The 14,521-nt window shown below is 40.3% G+C and overlaps 1 protein-coding gene across 1 annotated transcript; it reads left to right on the forward strand.

Moving 5' to 3' along the window:
- The first annotated feature begins 532 nt into the window (after nt 1–532).
- Nucleotides 533–14,188, forward strand: chrna2b (cholinergic receptor, nicotinic, alpha 2b (neuronal)). The gene is made up of 6 exons (XM_086263914.1): nt 533–1,242; nt 6,172–6,323; nt 7,531–7,575; nt 7,772–7,881; nt 9,046–10,213; nt 13,298–14,188. The coding sequence occupies exons 1-6, from the start codon at nt 1,176–1,178 to the stop codon at nt 13,421–13,423; spliced, it is 1,668 nt and encodes a 555-aa protein (XP_086120040.1). The 5' UTR covers nt 533–1,175; the 3' UTR covers nt 13,424–14,188.
- The last annotated feature ends 333 nt before the right edge of the window (nt 14,189–14,521 follow it).

Consider the following 14,521-nt stretch of genomic DNA (forward strand, 5'->3'; position numbering starts at 1 on the left):
AATCCCGGTAGGACTTCCTGGAGGGGGATGCCTTTTCATTTTTTAAAATAAAATATGTAGCATTATATTATTACGAGTTTAGAAAATAGATTTATGTTCAATCCTATAAACGGCAAAATTTTACATAAATAAAGCACCTTGTTGTTTGATGTTTTTTACACTTACATTTTTTTTTAACAAAAATATTCATTATGGTGTTTTCACAGCTCCTAGTTAGTTTGGGGTACAAACTTCACTCACCCGGTCTGCCCTCTAGCTGTTTTCCAAATATATTGTTGTGCCGTGTTCAGCTTCACGTCACTCGTCACTCATTCTTTGGATCTTTCAAAGAATAATTACTGTATTAAAGTCGAGGCTCATAACTTTTTTAAATGCATTTTTAACTTGGTTTCTTGAATAGCTGGTCAGCATTTAAACACACGGGTTCTGTGTATGTGTGTCTCTTAAACACACACACACACACACACGGAGAGAGGGAGAGAGAGCGAGTCGCTTTAGGTGCCAAATAAAGAGGCAAATGCTCAGACGTGCCCTGCATCTCCTCCTGTTATTTCGGCAACCTTACATATTACACTTATTACACTGTCCAGCTGCCAGTCATGGAAAACTACTACTTTGAATTTTAAAACAGAACACACTCACAGGATTGGACGCATTGGACGCCAAATTCTTGGCACCCTGCGTAACAGGCGCATTTGTTTGGATTCTCTCTACGCAGAAGAAAATCCGACTACTTTCCGTGAATTGATTTCCTGAAAACAGATTTATAGAGCTACTTTTATGAGCTGGTATGAGCAATTACAGCAAAGCTGGGACACACAGTGTTATAGTGCCGCTCCCTGATTCAGCACCCAGTGATGGATAGCGCTCATTGCGCGGAAACTGATGGCACGGTACTCGCTCTCCTCCGGTCCAAACAGCGCTGACAGTGAGCAGAGACGGAGACTTATCTATGCTGAGATCTAAAGTAAGTCAGTCAGAGCGCTGTCACTGTCATTCCCCGCCTACAGACTTGAAAGCGGTTATCGTGACAGTAGCTGTGATGTGGTCCTGACGTGCTTCTCAGCTGCGAAGATGACAGATGTTGCTCACACTTTTCCAAATAGCGTTTCGACAGTGGACGGAAGCTGCTCCGTGCTTTCTTGTGAAGTTTTCTTTGCTGTCAAGAGGACGAAATGGGATCCAACCACCTGTTCTCCGCCGGGACGGCTTTTATTTGGGCGCTACTCTTGAGTCCGGCCGGTAAGTACTTTTACAACTATGTTTTCTAGTGGGCTAATGTTAATGACAGCAATAATAGCAGGTGTGTTTGAACCATGGAGGTTCTGAGAGATGAGCAACTGAGCAAGTGCAAAGAAGTAAGTCACAGACTGGAAAAATATATTCTAACCTTACTGTTCAGTTATGCTCGGCACTTTTCAAAATTAAAGGTGATCGATGGATCCAAACAGGGATAGTATTGATGTCATTGCTAGTATCGGTATTGGATCGATACTAGCGCGATACGTTCGATAGTTTGTTTCCTTCCTTTAAGTTTAGTGTGTAGCCCACTGAATTGTGTTAAATAAATTATTTATCTGTTTTTTATGGAAAAATATACCTCAAACATGCATTATAAAAAAGGAGAAAAAGGCAGTTTATAAATAAATACCTTTCTATGTTAAAAGTATTTGTTTCAGTATCTGCAATATTAACCCAGTATTTGCTTGGTATCAGAAATTTGCAGTCTCACACATGACTACTTAAAAGGCTCACGGTCCTATTTTCACATTTAGCTGGATGTCTGTTTCATGCATTGGGAACTACCTCTTCATTTAACACATTCACCTCCAGAGAAGCAGCTATTTAGCTTATGAGAAAATAAGTTGTTGTTAGAAAGATAAATAGAAGAAATGTAAGAGATGAATGAAGGCATTTGCTTCTTTCTGTACAAAAGCAGTACAGCGGACAACATAACAGTGTGAAAAATGAGCCACACAAATTGGTGCAACAACTGATAGTCATGCTGCTACATTTTCAGAGGAAGTTAATCTTGTTTCAAAAAAGCTACAAAGGGACCAGAGAAGGAAACATCTTTAAAGGAAGAAACTGAGAGACGACTGGAGCAGTCGATGCCAGATCGTGCCTCAATTTGTTGCTTTTGTTGTGAAATGATTTAAGCTACAATTTCTTACGGTCTAGTGCATACTTCTGTGGAAACAGGGTTTGATTCATTCAAGATTGACACTGAAGCCCAGTTAGCTACTCTGGAAGTCCAGTTTTGACATGGATGTCAGAATTTGCAATCACAAATTATCAGTTGCAGTCACAACTTATGTGCAGACAAAAAGCATTCCCATACAGAGATCGAGGATAAAATGAGTTCTTGTTGAAAAGGGTTTCAAAGCACCAAATATACTCTGTCTCTGTATGCTTCAGTTATCAAATGTGTAGGTAGACTACATAATCATATGCTTATTGGTATGACATAGATAGATTTCAGCTTTCTGACTTAAACCCTGCAGTTTTTCATACACACACAAAGAAAAGATCTGCAGCATTCTTTTAGTAAAATTTTTACTGTAATTATTTGACAGCCCAATTTCATGAAAAGCACCTCTGGCCAGAGAAGCTGCTGACTCGATGATCCAAACTGGTCAGTGTTTTAAACACCTTGCCAAGTGACTTGGCTAAGGTCCAAATATACTGGGCCCAGTGTGCCGGATGTTGAAGGTGTCGCCTCATTTCAACTCTCCCCTGGCACGAGGTTTGATATGTGGTACCCAAGAGGCTTTTTTCAAGCGCCACATCTGGTCTTTCCCAGATGCACGGACAGATGAATACGCACTGCCCCGACTGTCAAGATAGCAGATAGGAATTCTCTAGTGCCTGCTTGTTTGCCAGATTGAAATTAGTTCATGATAACAAGACATGAGCCCAGGTGTACCTTAGGCAAATTGAAAGTGAATTCACATATTGATTACCACCTCTAATGTATATTTTCTACAAACTACTGCATCAACGAGAAGAAGGACCTTGCCAAATTTTGCATCCTTTGCAGCCTTTTGTTGGTAAAGCCAAACCAAACCAAGCCATTCAGTTAGCACAGGCAATAAATCTCACTGAAGCAGTTTTGCATGCTTTGCTTGGATTAGCTCTGTGCAACATGTAAGTCCATCAAGTGGTCATCGTCTAGTGGCCTGTCCTACAGTTACAGGTTGTAAATACATGGTAATTCTGTCAACAGAGCCACAACTCACCCATAGACAGATAGTGATGTGTCCTTGGCTAAGCAATCATGACTGCTGCCAGATGAAGGTGGTCCAAGGTTTCATTTGAAGGTCCCTTGATGGTAGCACACTTGAGTGCACCCTATTATAACCTATGCTAACAAACAGAGCTCCAGAAACATTGGTGTATTAGTGACATGTAGATGTAATCACATCTTAATTGAGTTTTTTATTTTATTTTATTTTGATACAATTAATTTTTTTCTGCTTTGATTAATTGATCAATAAGGCAATATATCAGTAAACAAAAATGCCACATCATTAAATATTTTGACATTATTGAACACACACGCATTTTCTTTGTTACTGAATTCTAAATGAGAACCATACAAAAACCATCTAAAAGTTATAATCTGCCATTCTGTAAAGACTTTATAGTGGGTAGTTTAGCATGAACAAAACAATATATTTTTAAGCCGTTAGTTGGCATTTTTGGACCGAATGAGTGCAGCTACATCGCAAACATTAAAGTGACAGTTTAAGAGGTGCATTGTGCCAGTACCTAGGCAGGTAGATGTACAGTAATAGCAAATATAAAACACACTCAATACAAGTTAGATGCAAGATGCATCAGAAAGCCAGTATTATTGACAAATATTAGCTATTTGCAGATTTTGCAGATTTATTAGTATTGACATTTACACAGGCTGATAAGTTTAATTTTAATAAGTAGAGGTGAGAGAAGCAACTTCGAACTATATTGTGAGTGTTGATGTTGAATACTTTGTCCACCAGAGGGCGCTCTACAACTTCCCTGTTAGCAACACGTTTGGCATGCCATAAACACAACAACCAGCTGATCCGAGCGCAGTCACACGAATCGTAAATGACTAAATAAACAACCACACATAATAAATATAAGGGAACTTTAACTGCACGGTGGTGCGGTGGTTAGCAAGGTTGCCTCAAAGCAGAAAGGGTCTGAGTTCAAATCAACCAACTGGCCCTGATTAAAGGGGTTGTGTCTGTGTGGGTTCTCTCCAGTTTTGTCGCACAGTCCAAAGACATGCAATTAGTGTAGATTGATGATTCTAAATTACCCATAGGTGTGAATGTAAGTGAGACTGGTTGTCTGTCTGTCTCTCTGTATTAGCCCTGCATTAGACTGGTGACCTGTCCAGGATGTACCGTGCCTCTCGCACTATGACAGCTGGGATGGGCTCCAGCCACTGCTACCTTTTTAAAATAAAGAAATTTGTGTTTTTCAAAAATAACCAAATATTGGTGTCGATATGAGTCTTAGGCTACGTTCACACTGCAGGCAAAAGCGCATAAAATCCGACTTTTTTGACCCTATGCGACCCATATCCGATCATGGTATGACAGTGTGAACAGCACAAATCCGATATTTTCAAATCCGACCTGGGTCACTTTCGCATGTGGTACTGAATCCGATACATATCTGATGTTTTAGAAAGCGACTGCTGTTTGAATGGTCATGTCGCATTAAATCCGCCTTTTACGTCACTGACACAAGACAGACGCCAATTATCAGCGCCGGAGAAGACAAACGAGAAAGCATGGCGGCCATCGTTAAAGCACGGGCTCTCTTTTTTCTCAGTGTCATTTTTTCTCTAATTAATTTATCAAAATTCTGTTGGTTACGACTGTGCAGAAATTGATAGACTGCTGCAACAACACCTACTAGCTCTGTAGCTGCTGTTTTTACTTCCGTAAACAGAGCACGTTGTGTGTGATGTCTTCTTTTGCGCATGCGGGCCGCTTTGAGGGCCGTGAACTGTTCACACTAACGCGTTTGCTGTCACATGTTATTTGTAGAGTGAACAACCAGACAAAAAAAAATCGGATTTGATGCCTAATCTATATATATGCCTAATCTCCCAGCATCAGTATGTGAAAAAAAAATTAGACAAATATACCCAACCGTTAGCCTCCACTCCAAATCAGAAGCATCAGTTAATTGTTTCATGCATCAGACGTAACACAGAGTGACAGACAGCTCAACAATAAACACCCTTCACTGGTGAGAAATTAGCTCACCTCCACTTAACAGTAGCGAGTAATGATGTGTGTAATTGACTCTGACTACACTGATGAAGGTGGAAGCAGTAATCCCCAAGGGACGGGATTCCTGTCTATTTCCATGCTTTTCATTCTGCAGAAACAATACGGTGACTCAGTCCCAGCTTGTACACAAATCTGACTAGAGTGCATATTCAGAATCAATTTAATCAAGCCGCCTCTCACTGCGAGGCCTTACATACATAATAATAAGACTTTAGAGATTGTATAGCTGAAATGGTATTACTGTCGAGGGGAGGAGAGACGCTTCCTTTGTCTCCACCTTCTCAGCTTGAGAGATTCTAGCAGGCAGCCCTCAAGGGGAGCCGAGATCAAGAGATCAAAAGATTTGCTAAGATGTGAAAAGTCGATAAGACTTTACAAAGAAAAGTCTTAGATGTTTAGAGTAGGCTTCTGTGATGAAGCACGACATGTTCGCAGTTCTCTCTTGCTCCCAAAAGCAACCCAGATGCCAGCCAGATTTACTAGTATTTGTTAAGTGAAGATTAGGAGAGACACAGATGACAGAACATGGATGTGATCCCAACATATACCATTCAGCTTCCGCTTCTTTCATCCCGTTTCAGTCTTAGAATGCCATACCATTAAATATTCACCAATAATATTAATGCATTAAAAAAGTGCAAATGCATTTAGTGTCAAGATACAGGCGAGGTCTTTATCACATACACCTGTAGTTTTAACAGCCCCATGTTAGCTTATTTAAATGTTAACAAACTCTATGATGCAGATCCAAGAGAGATGAATAAATTTATTAACGAACAAGAGAATAGAAATATTACAAATTCCTAAATTACCCACTTCACTTATTGCATTTGTCTTCTATAAATGGCTAACTACACCAGTAATGTATCCACAGCCCTCTGTGACGAGAAGACCCACTCACATGCTGAAGATGACCTTTTCAAGACCCTGTTCGCTGGGTACAACAAGTGGTCGAGACCTGTGCCAAACATCTCCGACGTCGTCATTGTTAAGTTTGGACTCTCCATAGCCCAGCTTATTGATGTGGTGAGTGTTTGCCTTGCGTTTGCCACAAAGAGCTGGTGATGTGACATATGATGATGATCCAGGGCTCAAGTGCCAGTGTCCTGCAGGTTTTGGATCTCACCCTGATTAAACACATCTGAATCAAATGATTAGTTCATTACCAGGCCTCTGGAGAACTTCAAGACATGTTGAGGAGGTGGCCCTTTAAATCAGCTGTGTTGGATCAAGGACACATCTAAAACCAGCAGGACACCGGCACTCGAGGCCTGGAGTTGCCTACCCCTGCTCTAGTGTCATTCAGAAAAAATAAATGATTGTTCGATTCCATTCCATTCAATTAGATTTATACAGCACCAAATCGCAACAACAGTTGCCTCAAGGCGCTTTATATTGTAAGGTAGACCCTACAATAATACATACAGAGAAAAACCCAACAATCATGTGACCCCTATGAGCAAGCACTTTGGCGACAGTGGGAAGGAAAAACTCCCTTTTAACAGGAAGAAACCTCCAGCAGAACCAGGCTCAGGGAGGGGCGGCCAAAGACATGCTGTGGAAGAGAGAGTTAGAGATTAATAACAAGTATGCAGAGGGGTCTATTAACACAGTGATTGAGAAAGGTGACTGAAGAAGTAACACTCAATGCATCATGGGAATCCCCCAGCAGCCTACGCCTATTGCAGCATAACTAAGGGAGGATTCAGGCTCAACTGATTCAGCCCCAAATATGCTTTAGCAAAAAGGAAAGTTTGAAGCCTAATCTTAAAAGTAGAGATAGTGTCTGTCTCTCAAATCCAAACTGGAAGCTGGTTCCACAGAAGAGGGGCCTGAAAACTGAAGGCTCTCCCTCCCATCCTACTTTTAAATACTCAAGGAACAACAACAACAATGTTCAGATGTCTTCATCACCAAAACCCTCATGATCGGTGATGATAGGGTTATGATATTTCTGTGCATTGACTAAATACAGTGATGCCTGTACAGAATATACTCAAACTTTGGTTTCAAGGTCAGTATAGGCCTGTTCATGGGTACACTACATCCCACAGCTATGAAGGAAGCTGTGTATATGATTTCCATAAAGTCATTAAAGTAGCAGAAAGTTATATTTGAGTTTTCCTTTGACAAAACACCAAGAAACACAGACATATTTCTCTGGTCTGAACCCCCGGTTGACAACTTTAACAATATTTCCATCATTCTCGCTCTCTATCTGTCTGTCTTTCAGGATGAAAAGAACCAAATGATGACAACCAACGTGTGGCTTAAACAGGTTAGGAAATCTAGTGTCAGTGTTGATTTATTATTTAGATTTTATTTTATTTTTTTTATATTCAGGAGGGGATATGCTGACATGAAATGTTAGGAATGCAAAAAAGCATTTGCATTGTTGAAGTGAACGACTCATATGATGAATACAAATGGGGCCACGGCCCTCCAGACTGATTCGTGTTGTTTGTGTCTCGCAGGAGTGGAATGACTACAAGCTTCGCTGGAGACCGTCTGACTATGACAACGTGACATCCATAAGAGTGCCGTCAGAGCTCATATGGGTACCAGATATCGTCCTCTATAACAAGTGAGTCTGAGATAAAATGTAATGGTTACTGCATTTCTTTTCTTGATTATCTAATTAACTCTTTATTAAACACTCAGGCCTACAGTAAAGCTCAGTTGTGCAAATGAGCGTATGAGAGTAAAATAACTATAATTGTTCAAGAAACGAATATCTGACATTCAGTTAAACAGCTTTACTCTGATATTTGTTGCATTTTTTTTAGCAAACTCACTAAACTCATTAATCTTTTATTCGGATTAATATACTGTCAAACAATTGATTCTGAGTCTATTCAGTTCTGAACTACATAACCAATCACAGTTATTTCTCTCTACCGTACTGAGACGCTGCTGAACACTTCAAGGTTTGCCAAAATGCTTCAGAGGATTGTAATGGCAGATTTAGGGCTGTCTAACAGCTATGCTCTTATTGTAGCATGACAAAGGAGTCCAAACTCACGCCTGTTGCCTTAACAGTATGTGTAAGAAGATGGCACCATCTAGTGGTCTGTGAAAACAATGGTTTGCTCCGCTTTCTCATGTTTCTTCCAGTCCTGATTGGGTGGCTGGTTTTATTTGTACCTTCTGAGATATGTGCGGTATAGTTTACACGCTGATGTAAACACAGCTCTTTATTATCTGTTTCATTTAGCAAAATGAAAAAGATACTCCATTTTAAATTTTGCACGTCTGTTAGTAAAAATTGGTGGAGTGCATTTCGTTTCATCGAACTGAAGGCAGCCTTTACATGTCTATCGCTCCAGTGGGAAACTGATTGCAAAAACCACTTTTGAGAAACCTCTCCCGTCACCTAAATTCACCTCCTGGAGATTAAACCGAGCACGCTGATGATAGGTTTCTGCTCCAGCGCGCTCGTGTAATCACAGTCCGTATGTGAAATTAAAAGAGGTGAGACTGATTAAATGATAAGGACGTATGATTACGTCTTCTGCTGAAGCTAGTGTTGCCATTAAAGTGGTGAATGGAGGGGAGATTGCAGACAGTTTTTCACTACATAGTTTCCAAAATGAAAAAAAAAAAAAGGAAATAAAATCTCAGGAAAGAAGAAGGGGAATAGAACTGATCACAGTGAAGGTTATGATTTCTTATCTGATGTAGCCTTCACTCTAAGATGAGGTCTTTTGTGTGTTTCCATGACTTATATGACAAACTTCTCCTTCTGCAGTGCTGATGGCGAATTTGCTGTGACCCACATGACAAAAGCTCACCTATTCTACACGGGCAAAATTCGCTGGGTGCCTCCTGCTATTTACAAGAGCTCTTGCAGCATTGATGTCACCTTCTTCCCCTTCGATCAACAAAACTGTAAAATGAAATTTGGCTCCTGGACTTACGACAAAGCCAAAATTGACTTGGAGCAGATTGAAAATACTGTGGATCTCAGCAACTACTGGGAGAGCGGCGAATGGGCCATCATCAATGCTGTGGGAACGTATAATACAAAGAAATATGACTGCTGCCATGAGATTTACCCAGACATCACCTACTTCTTCATCATCCGACGTCTTCCCTTATTTTACACAATCAACCTCATCATCCCCTGTCTGCTTATCTCATGCCTCACGGTTTTGGTTTTCTATCTACCGTCAGACTGCGGTGAGAAGATCACCCTGTGTATCTCCGTGTTGTTATCCCTCACTGTCTTCCTGCTACTCATCACAGAGATCATACCGTCCACATCCCTCGTTATCCCTCTCATCGGCGAGTATCTCCTCTTCACCATGATTTTTGTCACCCTGTCCATCGTTATCACTGTCTTTGTCCTCAACGTCCACCACCGCTCTCCCAGCACTCACAAGATGCCCCACTGGGTTCACTCTGTGTTCCTGGACTTGATTCCACGTTGGTTGTTCATGAGACGGCCCGCACCGGATGGCCGCCGTCGCAGGCTGCTGCTCCTTCAACAGGAAGCGGTGGCAGAGCGGCGCCAGCTCCGAATAGCCGGGTATAAATCGGGCAACTGTATTAGCACCTCAGCTAACTGGTTAAGAGATGGGACCACATTGGAAGACCCCGAGAGAAGCTGTTATGAGGACTTGGAGCTGGGAACACTGACATCCTATTTCTCCTTCCGTCCTCCTTCTCCCAGACCTCCAGGGTCAACTCCTCCACCACAACAAAAAACCCCACAGAACAGCCAGAGCCGACAAGAGGTGGTGGCAGGGGGGAACAGGCACTTAACTGGAACCAGAGGTAATTCCACTCCTCGGCCGGCTAAAGTTGACAATAAAGTGTCACAGTCAGCTTTCCTGCTTTCACCAAGTGTCATGCGTGCATTAGAAGGGGTGCACTACATTGCAGACCACCTGAGGGCTGAGGATGCTGACTTCAGTGTGAGTATCAAGGAAATAATGCATCTAATATAAAAGCAGAATGGCATTTTGGTCATTTGTATTACTGATGGTATTCCAATTTACATTTATCTCAGTTTTGATACAAAATCATACTCTGGGCATGTTGATTAGATAATACCTGTGCAAGGCGCAATCACAATTCCTACTATTCTATATAAATTAAAAATCATACGTGAGTTAAATTTGGCTGCCATACACTTGTTTGAAATGCACCCTGGAAATTTTGTCCTGACCGCCTGCTGTTCAGTGAGTGCTGAATATTGTTCGTGTGTAAAAAATAGGCTCCATCTTGAATTTCATTTTAGGAAAGAGAAAGAAGTTGCATGGAACTGAGTTTAGTAAGCAGGGTGGTTAGTGAGCAGTGTTAGGGCATGGCCTGTCGATGGTACATGCAACAATTCACAATCCTGTGAATGTTGAAAAATGGCAAACCAGGATTTAGAGTGCACCCGTGACCTTATGGACTTTATGGCCATCCTTCAGGATTCTTTCACTGAACAATGCTGCTTAGTTTCCGGGCCATAGCTGGAGACCCAGCTCTTAATATCAGCGATAGTCCTTTGCATGTTTGTTAAATTGGTTTGATACAGATGTTTCTATTTGCTCTGTACAGAAGTTCACTTTTTACATAAATAAATGCATTTATATAAATACGTAACTGTACATAGTTCTATTTCAAACGCAATTTCTTTTAATACTAAGGCCTGCAATACCTTCACAGCCCACAGGGGGACCCATCCTACACTTTTGGAGTCACTGCAGTAGAGCCTGTAGCTGAAGATAAAACTGAATGACTCACAAACAAGCAGCTACTGAAGGTGGCTGCAGTATTTATTTTATTTATTAACCTTTATTTAACCAGGAAGATCCCATTGAGATTAAAAACCTCTCTTTCAAGGGAGACCTGGCCAAGATAGGCAGCAGCAGATGTCTCACAGTTACAGAAATTACTCAAACACAGGCAGCAACAACACACATGCAACAATAAGTGAAAGAATACAAATAAAAGAAAATAAAATTCAATAAAATTCAAATAAAAATAAAAAAGTCAGTTAAAATGACAATCAGTCTAATTGAAACAGTTGCATGTTATGGACTTGGCCTCAAGGATTCGTAGTTTAGATTTAAAAGCACTTAATGAAATGAATTCAGTCATTTTCCATTCCTTCTGCAGTTTGTTCCAAGCCGAGGGTGCTAAATGGACAAAAGCTCTTTTACCAAGTTCAGTTCGGGCAAATGGAACAGAAAGCAACAAGTAGCCATGCGGACGAAGAGAATACCGACCAGCATGTTTCATTAGAAGCAGGGAACATATATAAGAAGGCAGCAACCCAAGTATCGCCTTATATATAAAACTGTATAAATGAGAGTTCCTCCGACTTACCAAAGCAGGCCGTCCTACCTGAGAGTTTAACTCACAGTGGTGAGTCAGAAATTTACGGTTAGTGATGAACCTCAGAGAAGCATGATACACAGAACCAACCATTCGAAGACATTGAGCAGAAGCATTCATATATAGAATATCACCATAATCCAGCACAGGCAAGAATGTTGCAGCAACAAGCCGCTTCTTTGTATTAAAAGAGAAACACAACTTATTTTGAAAATAAAATCTCAGTTTTAACTTCAGGTTTTTCACAAGATTCAGTAGAGGCCTAACAGAGAGTCTCCAGATGAGAATCATCCAAGAATGAAAATAATCTTTATATTTTTAATTATGAGTTTGTCCATTTATTTTTGAGCCACTGCAACTGGGGTACTGTGAATAAAAATGTAGATAATTCCTAAAAGGTTAGGGCAATACTTTTGTAAAACCCCATAAGTTAAAGTGTGCACCTTGATCTCATCTTGATTCTTTGATTTAAAATCCACTGAGATGGTTTGCAAAAGCAAAGCTGCATTTGTGTCGTCCGACCTAACTGTATACTGATACCCAGAACATGTAAAAAAATAAATAAATTCTTAAGCTCTCAGTTTACCATGACACCTGACAATAAGAACCAAAATAAGCAGTATATACTGAAGTTTGATAACTCAGTCTTTTAGTGTCTCAGTCCGTAGTCTCTCAGTAAGACTTTGTCCTGCCAAAACAACTTGAACATCTTCCCTTTGGTTGTTAAAAAATATTATTCAGATTTTTATCAATATTGCGCCTCTTACTGCATTTGAAAAACCAGACAGGAGGGCAGAAAGCCTGCAGAGTATTCATGGACAAAATAGCAAGCATAAGAAATTTAGCATACTCTTTCTTATCCTTCAAACCTATCCCAGCTAGTATAGTGCAAGAGGCGGGGCACACCTTGGATATGTCACCATCTGACACAGGGATAAGATCGCACTTCTGGGCAAATTTGAATAACAGAGTGAACATAATCCCACTTACTGCATATCTTTGGACTGTGGGAGGCAACTGGAGTACCCGGAGAGAACCCACACAAACACAGCAGAGCATGCAAACTCCACACAGAAGGCCCTCAGCCTCAATCAGAATCAGAATACTTTATTGATCCGTAGGGGAAATTATTATTTCAAACTCAGGATCTTCTTGCTGTGAGGCACCATTCTGCCCTAGAAAAGTAACTTTTAAATTAAAAAAAAAATACAACTTTTCTTTTTATTGTCATATATAGGAAGTTACTGAAGAGGTATAAAAACTGGCTTTGGCAGCTGAGTGACTGAAGAGAGCTTTTCTGGAGACAGATATTAAACTTCAAGGGCAGATACATGGAGCAGTAATGCATGGAGCTAAATCCCATTATATGCCTAACATCACACTGAAATTACTGTTGGGAGCAGCTAAGAAAGAACTGTTTAAAAGTTTGATTGGTTACAGACAGGTTGTAGCAAATCGCATTGACTGAAGAAAATAGAAGGAACAGGTCAGCAAAAGTGTGCAGAAATGTGCATGAATATATGACATAGCTTGTGTGATGAGTAGTTTTTCTTATGAACCATATTTTTCATAGCAAACAATACCACCCATGATGTGAATTATTATTTAAATTCATGATATTATTTCTGTTCTTGTTCTCCCCACCTTCTCTGTTACTTCTTTCTGCACAGGTGAAAGAGGACTGGAAGTATGTTGCTATGGTGATTGACCGTATCTTCCTGTGGATGTTCATTATTGTCTGCCTGCTTGGGACAATTGGTCTGTTCTTGCCACCGTGGCTAGCCGGCATGATTTAAGGCTTCTGGGAAAGGGTTGAATTCACAGTCACCTCCTCTTGAAAGATACTTTAAAGTGTAGCTGAACTCTTCTTCAAGTCGGGTAATCTGACTCAACTTTGTGTAACTCGGTGCAACCCAGGTGTCCTCAAAAGGCCGTTGTGCTCTTTACACGTCACCAAATATAACTTATGAATAGTGGAGACAACTCTGCTATTTTCAGATTCTTATTCCCAGTTGGATAAAAATCAACTACAATCTACATTTTTAAGGGAAGATCAGACTCAGTAACCTACTGTTAGCTATAAAGTCTTGGCTCAAGTTTCATCTCAGATGCACTTTGTCAGCCTCAGGTTTACTCCTTCAGCATCATCTGTAACATTTCTCAGGTTGTTTTTGACCTGAATGCAAACATTTGCATGTTAACATTCACTAAAGTTAACATGGCTGTTGAAAACTGTGCTAATGTTGGTATTTTAATGTGCAAATGTTAATCACTTTTTAGCATGTTAGCATAACATGCTAGTTAAATATATAGTGCCAACGGCTGTCTTAGTAGGGTGTCACAGTGATCATATTTTTCTTTCCTATAGTTTCAGGGATTGCAGCTTAAAACTCAACAACTTAATAACATTGCATTCACTGATAGCAGGGGGATCAGTGAAAGCTGTTTGTCATCTTACTGTCTTAGCAGAAGTCAAACTCTGAATCAAACTCAGTTTATCATCCCAATGTTAGCTTGTTGTAAAAGGCTCAAGGATGGAGATTAAAACATTAAGAAAACAAGCTTGTTTTAAATTCGTCTTATTTTCATGCTCTTTACTTCATGGTTATCTGTCTGTCTTTTTGTCTGACCATTGATATGTCCAGAAAATGCATCAGCAAACATTAGCAATACAAGAGTGTGGACTGCTAAACCACATGTACAAATTCACCTTCCTGACCTTAACGCCACTGAAGGCTGTCACCTGTAAACTAAGTACTAGAGCCTATTCTACATTTGAGTTGTATTTTAACAATATTTGTCATGAATCTGTTCTCTTTGATTCTAAGCAAAGTTTTCTTTCACCACATATTCTGGATGGTGGTGAATAATCCTTCAAGAAATGGGCATTCAAA

This window comes from Aulonocara sp. 'chitande type north' Nkhata Bay, linkage group LG15 (assembly GCF_057382095.1).
Source record: "Aulonocara sp. 'chitande type north' Nkhata Bay isolate Kocher_YH1m ecotype deep benthic linkage group LG15, A_spYH_male_GT1.1, whole genome shotgun sequence".
NCBI lineage: Eukaryota > Metazoa > Chordata > Actinopteri > Cichliformes > Cichlidae > Aulonocara > Aulonocara sp. 'chitande type north' Nkhata Bay.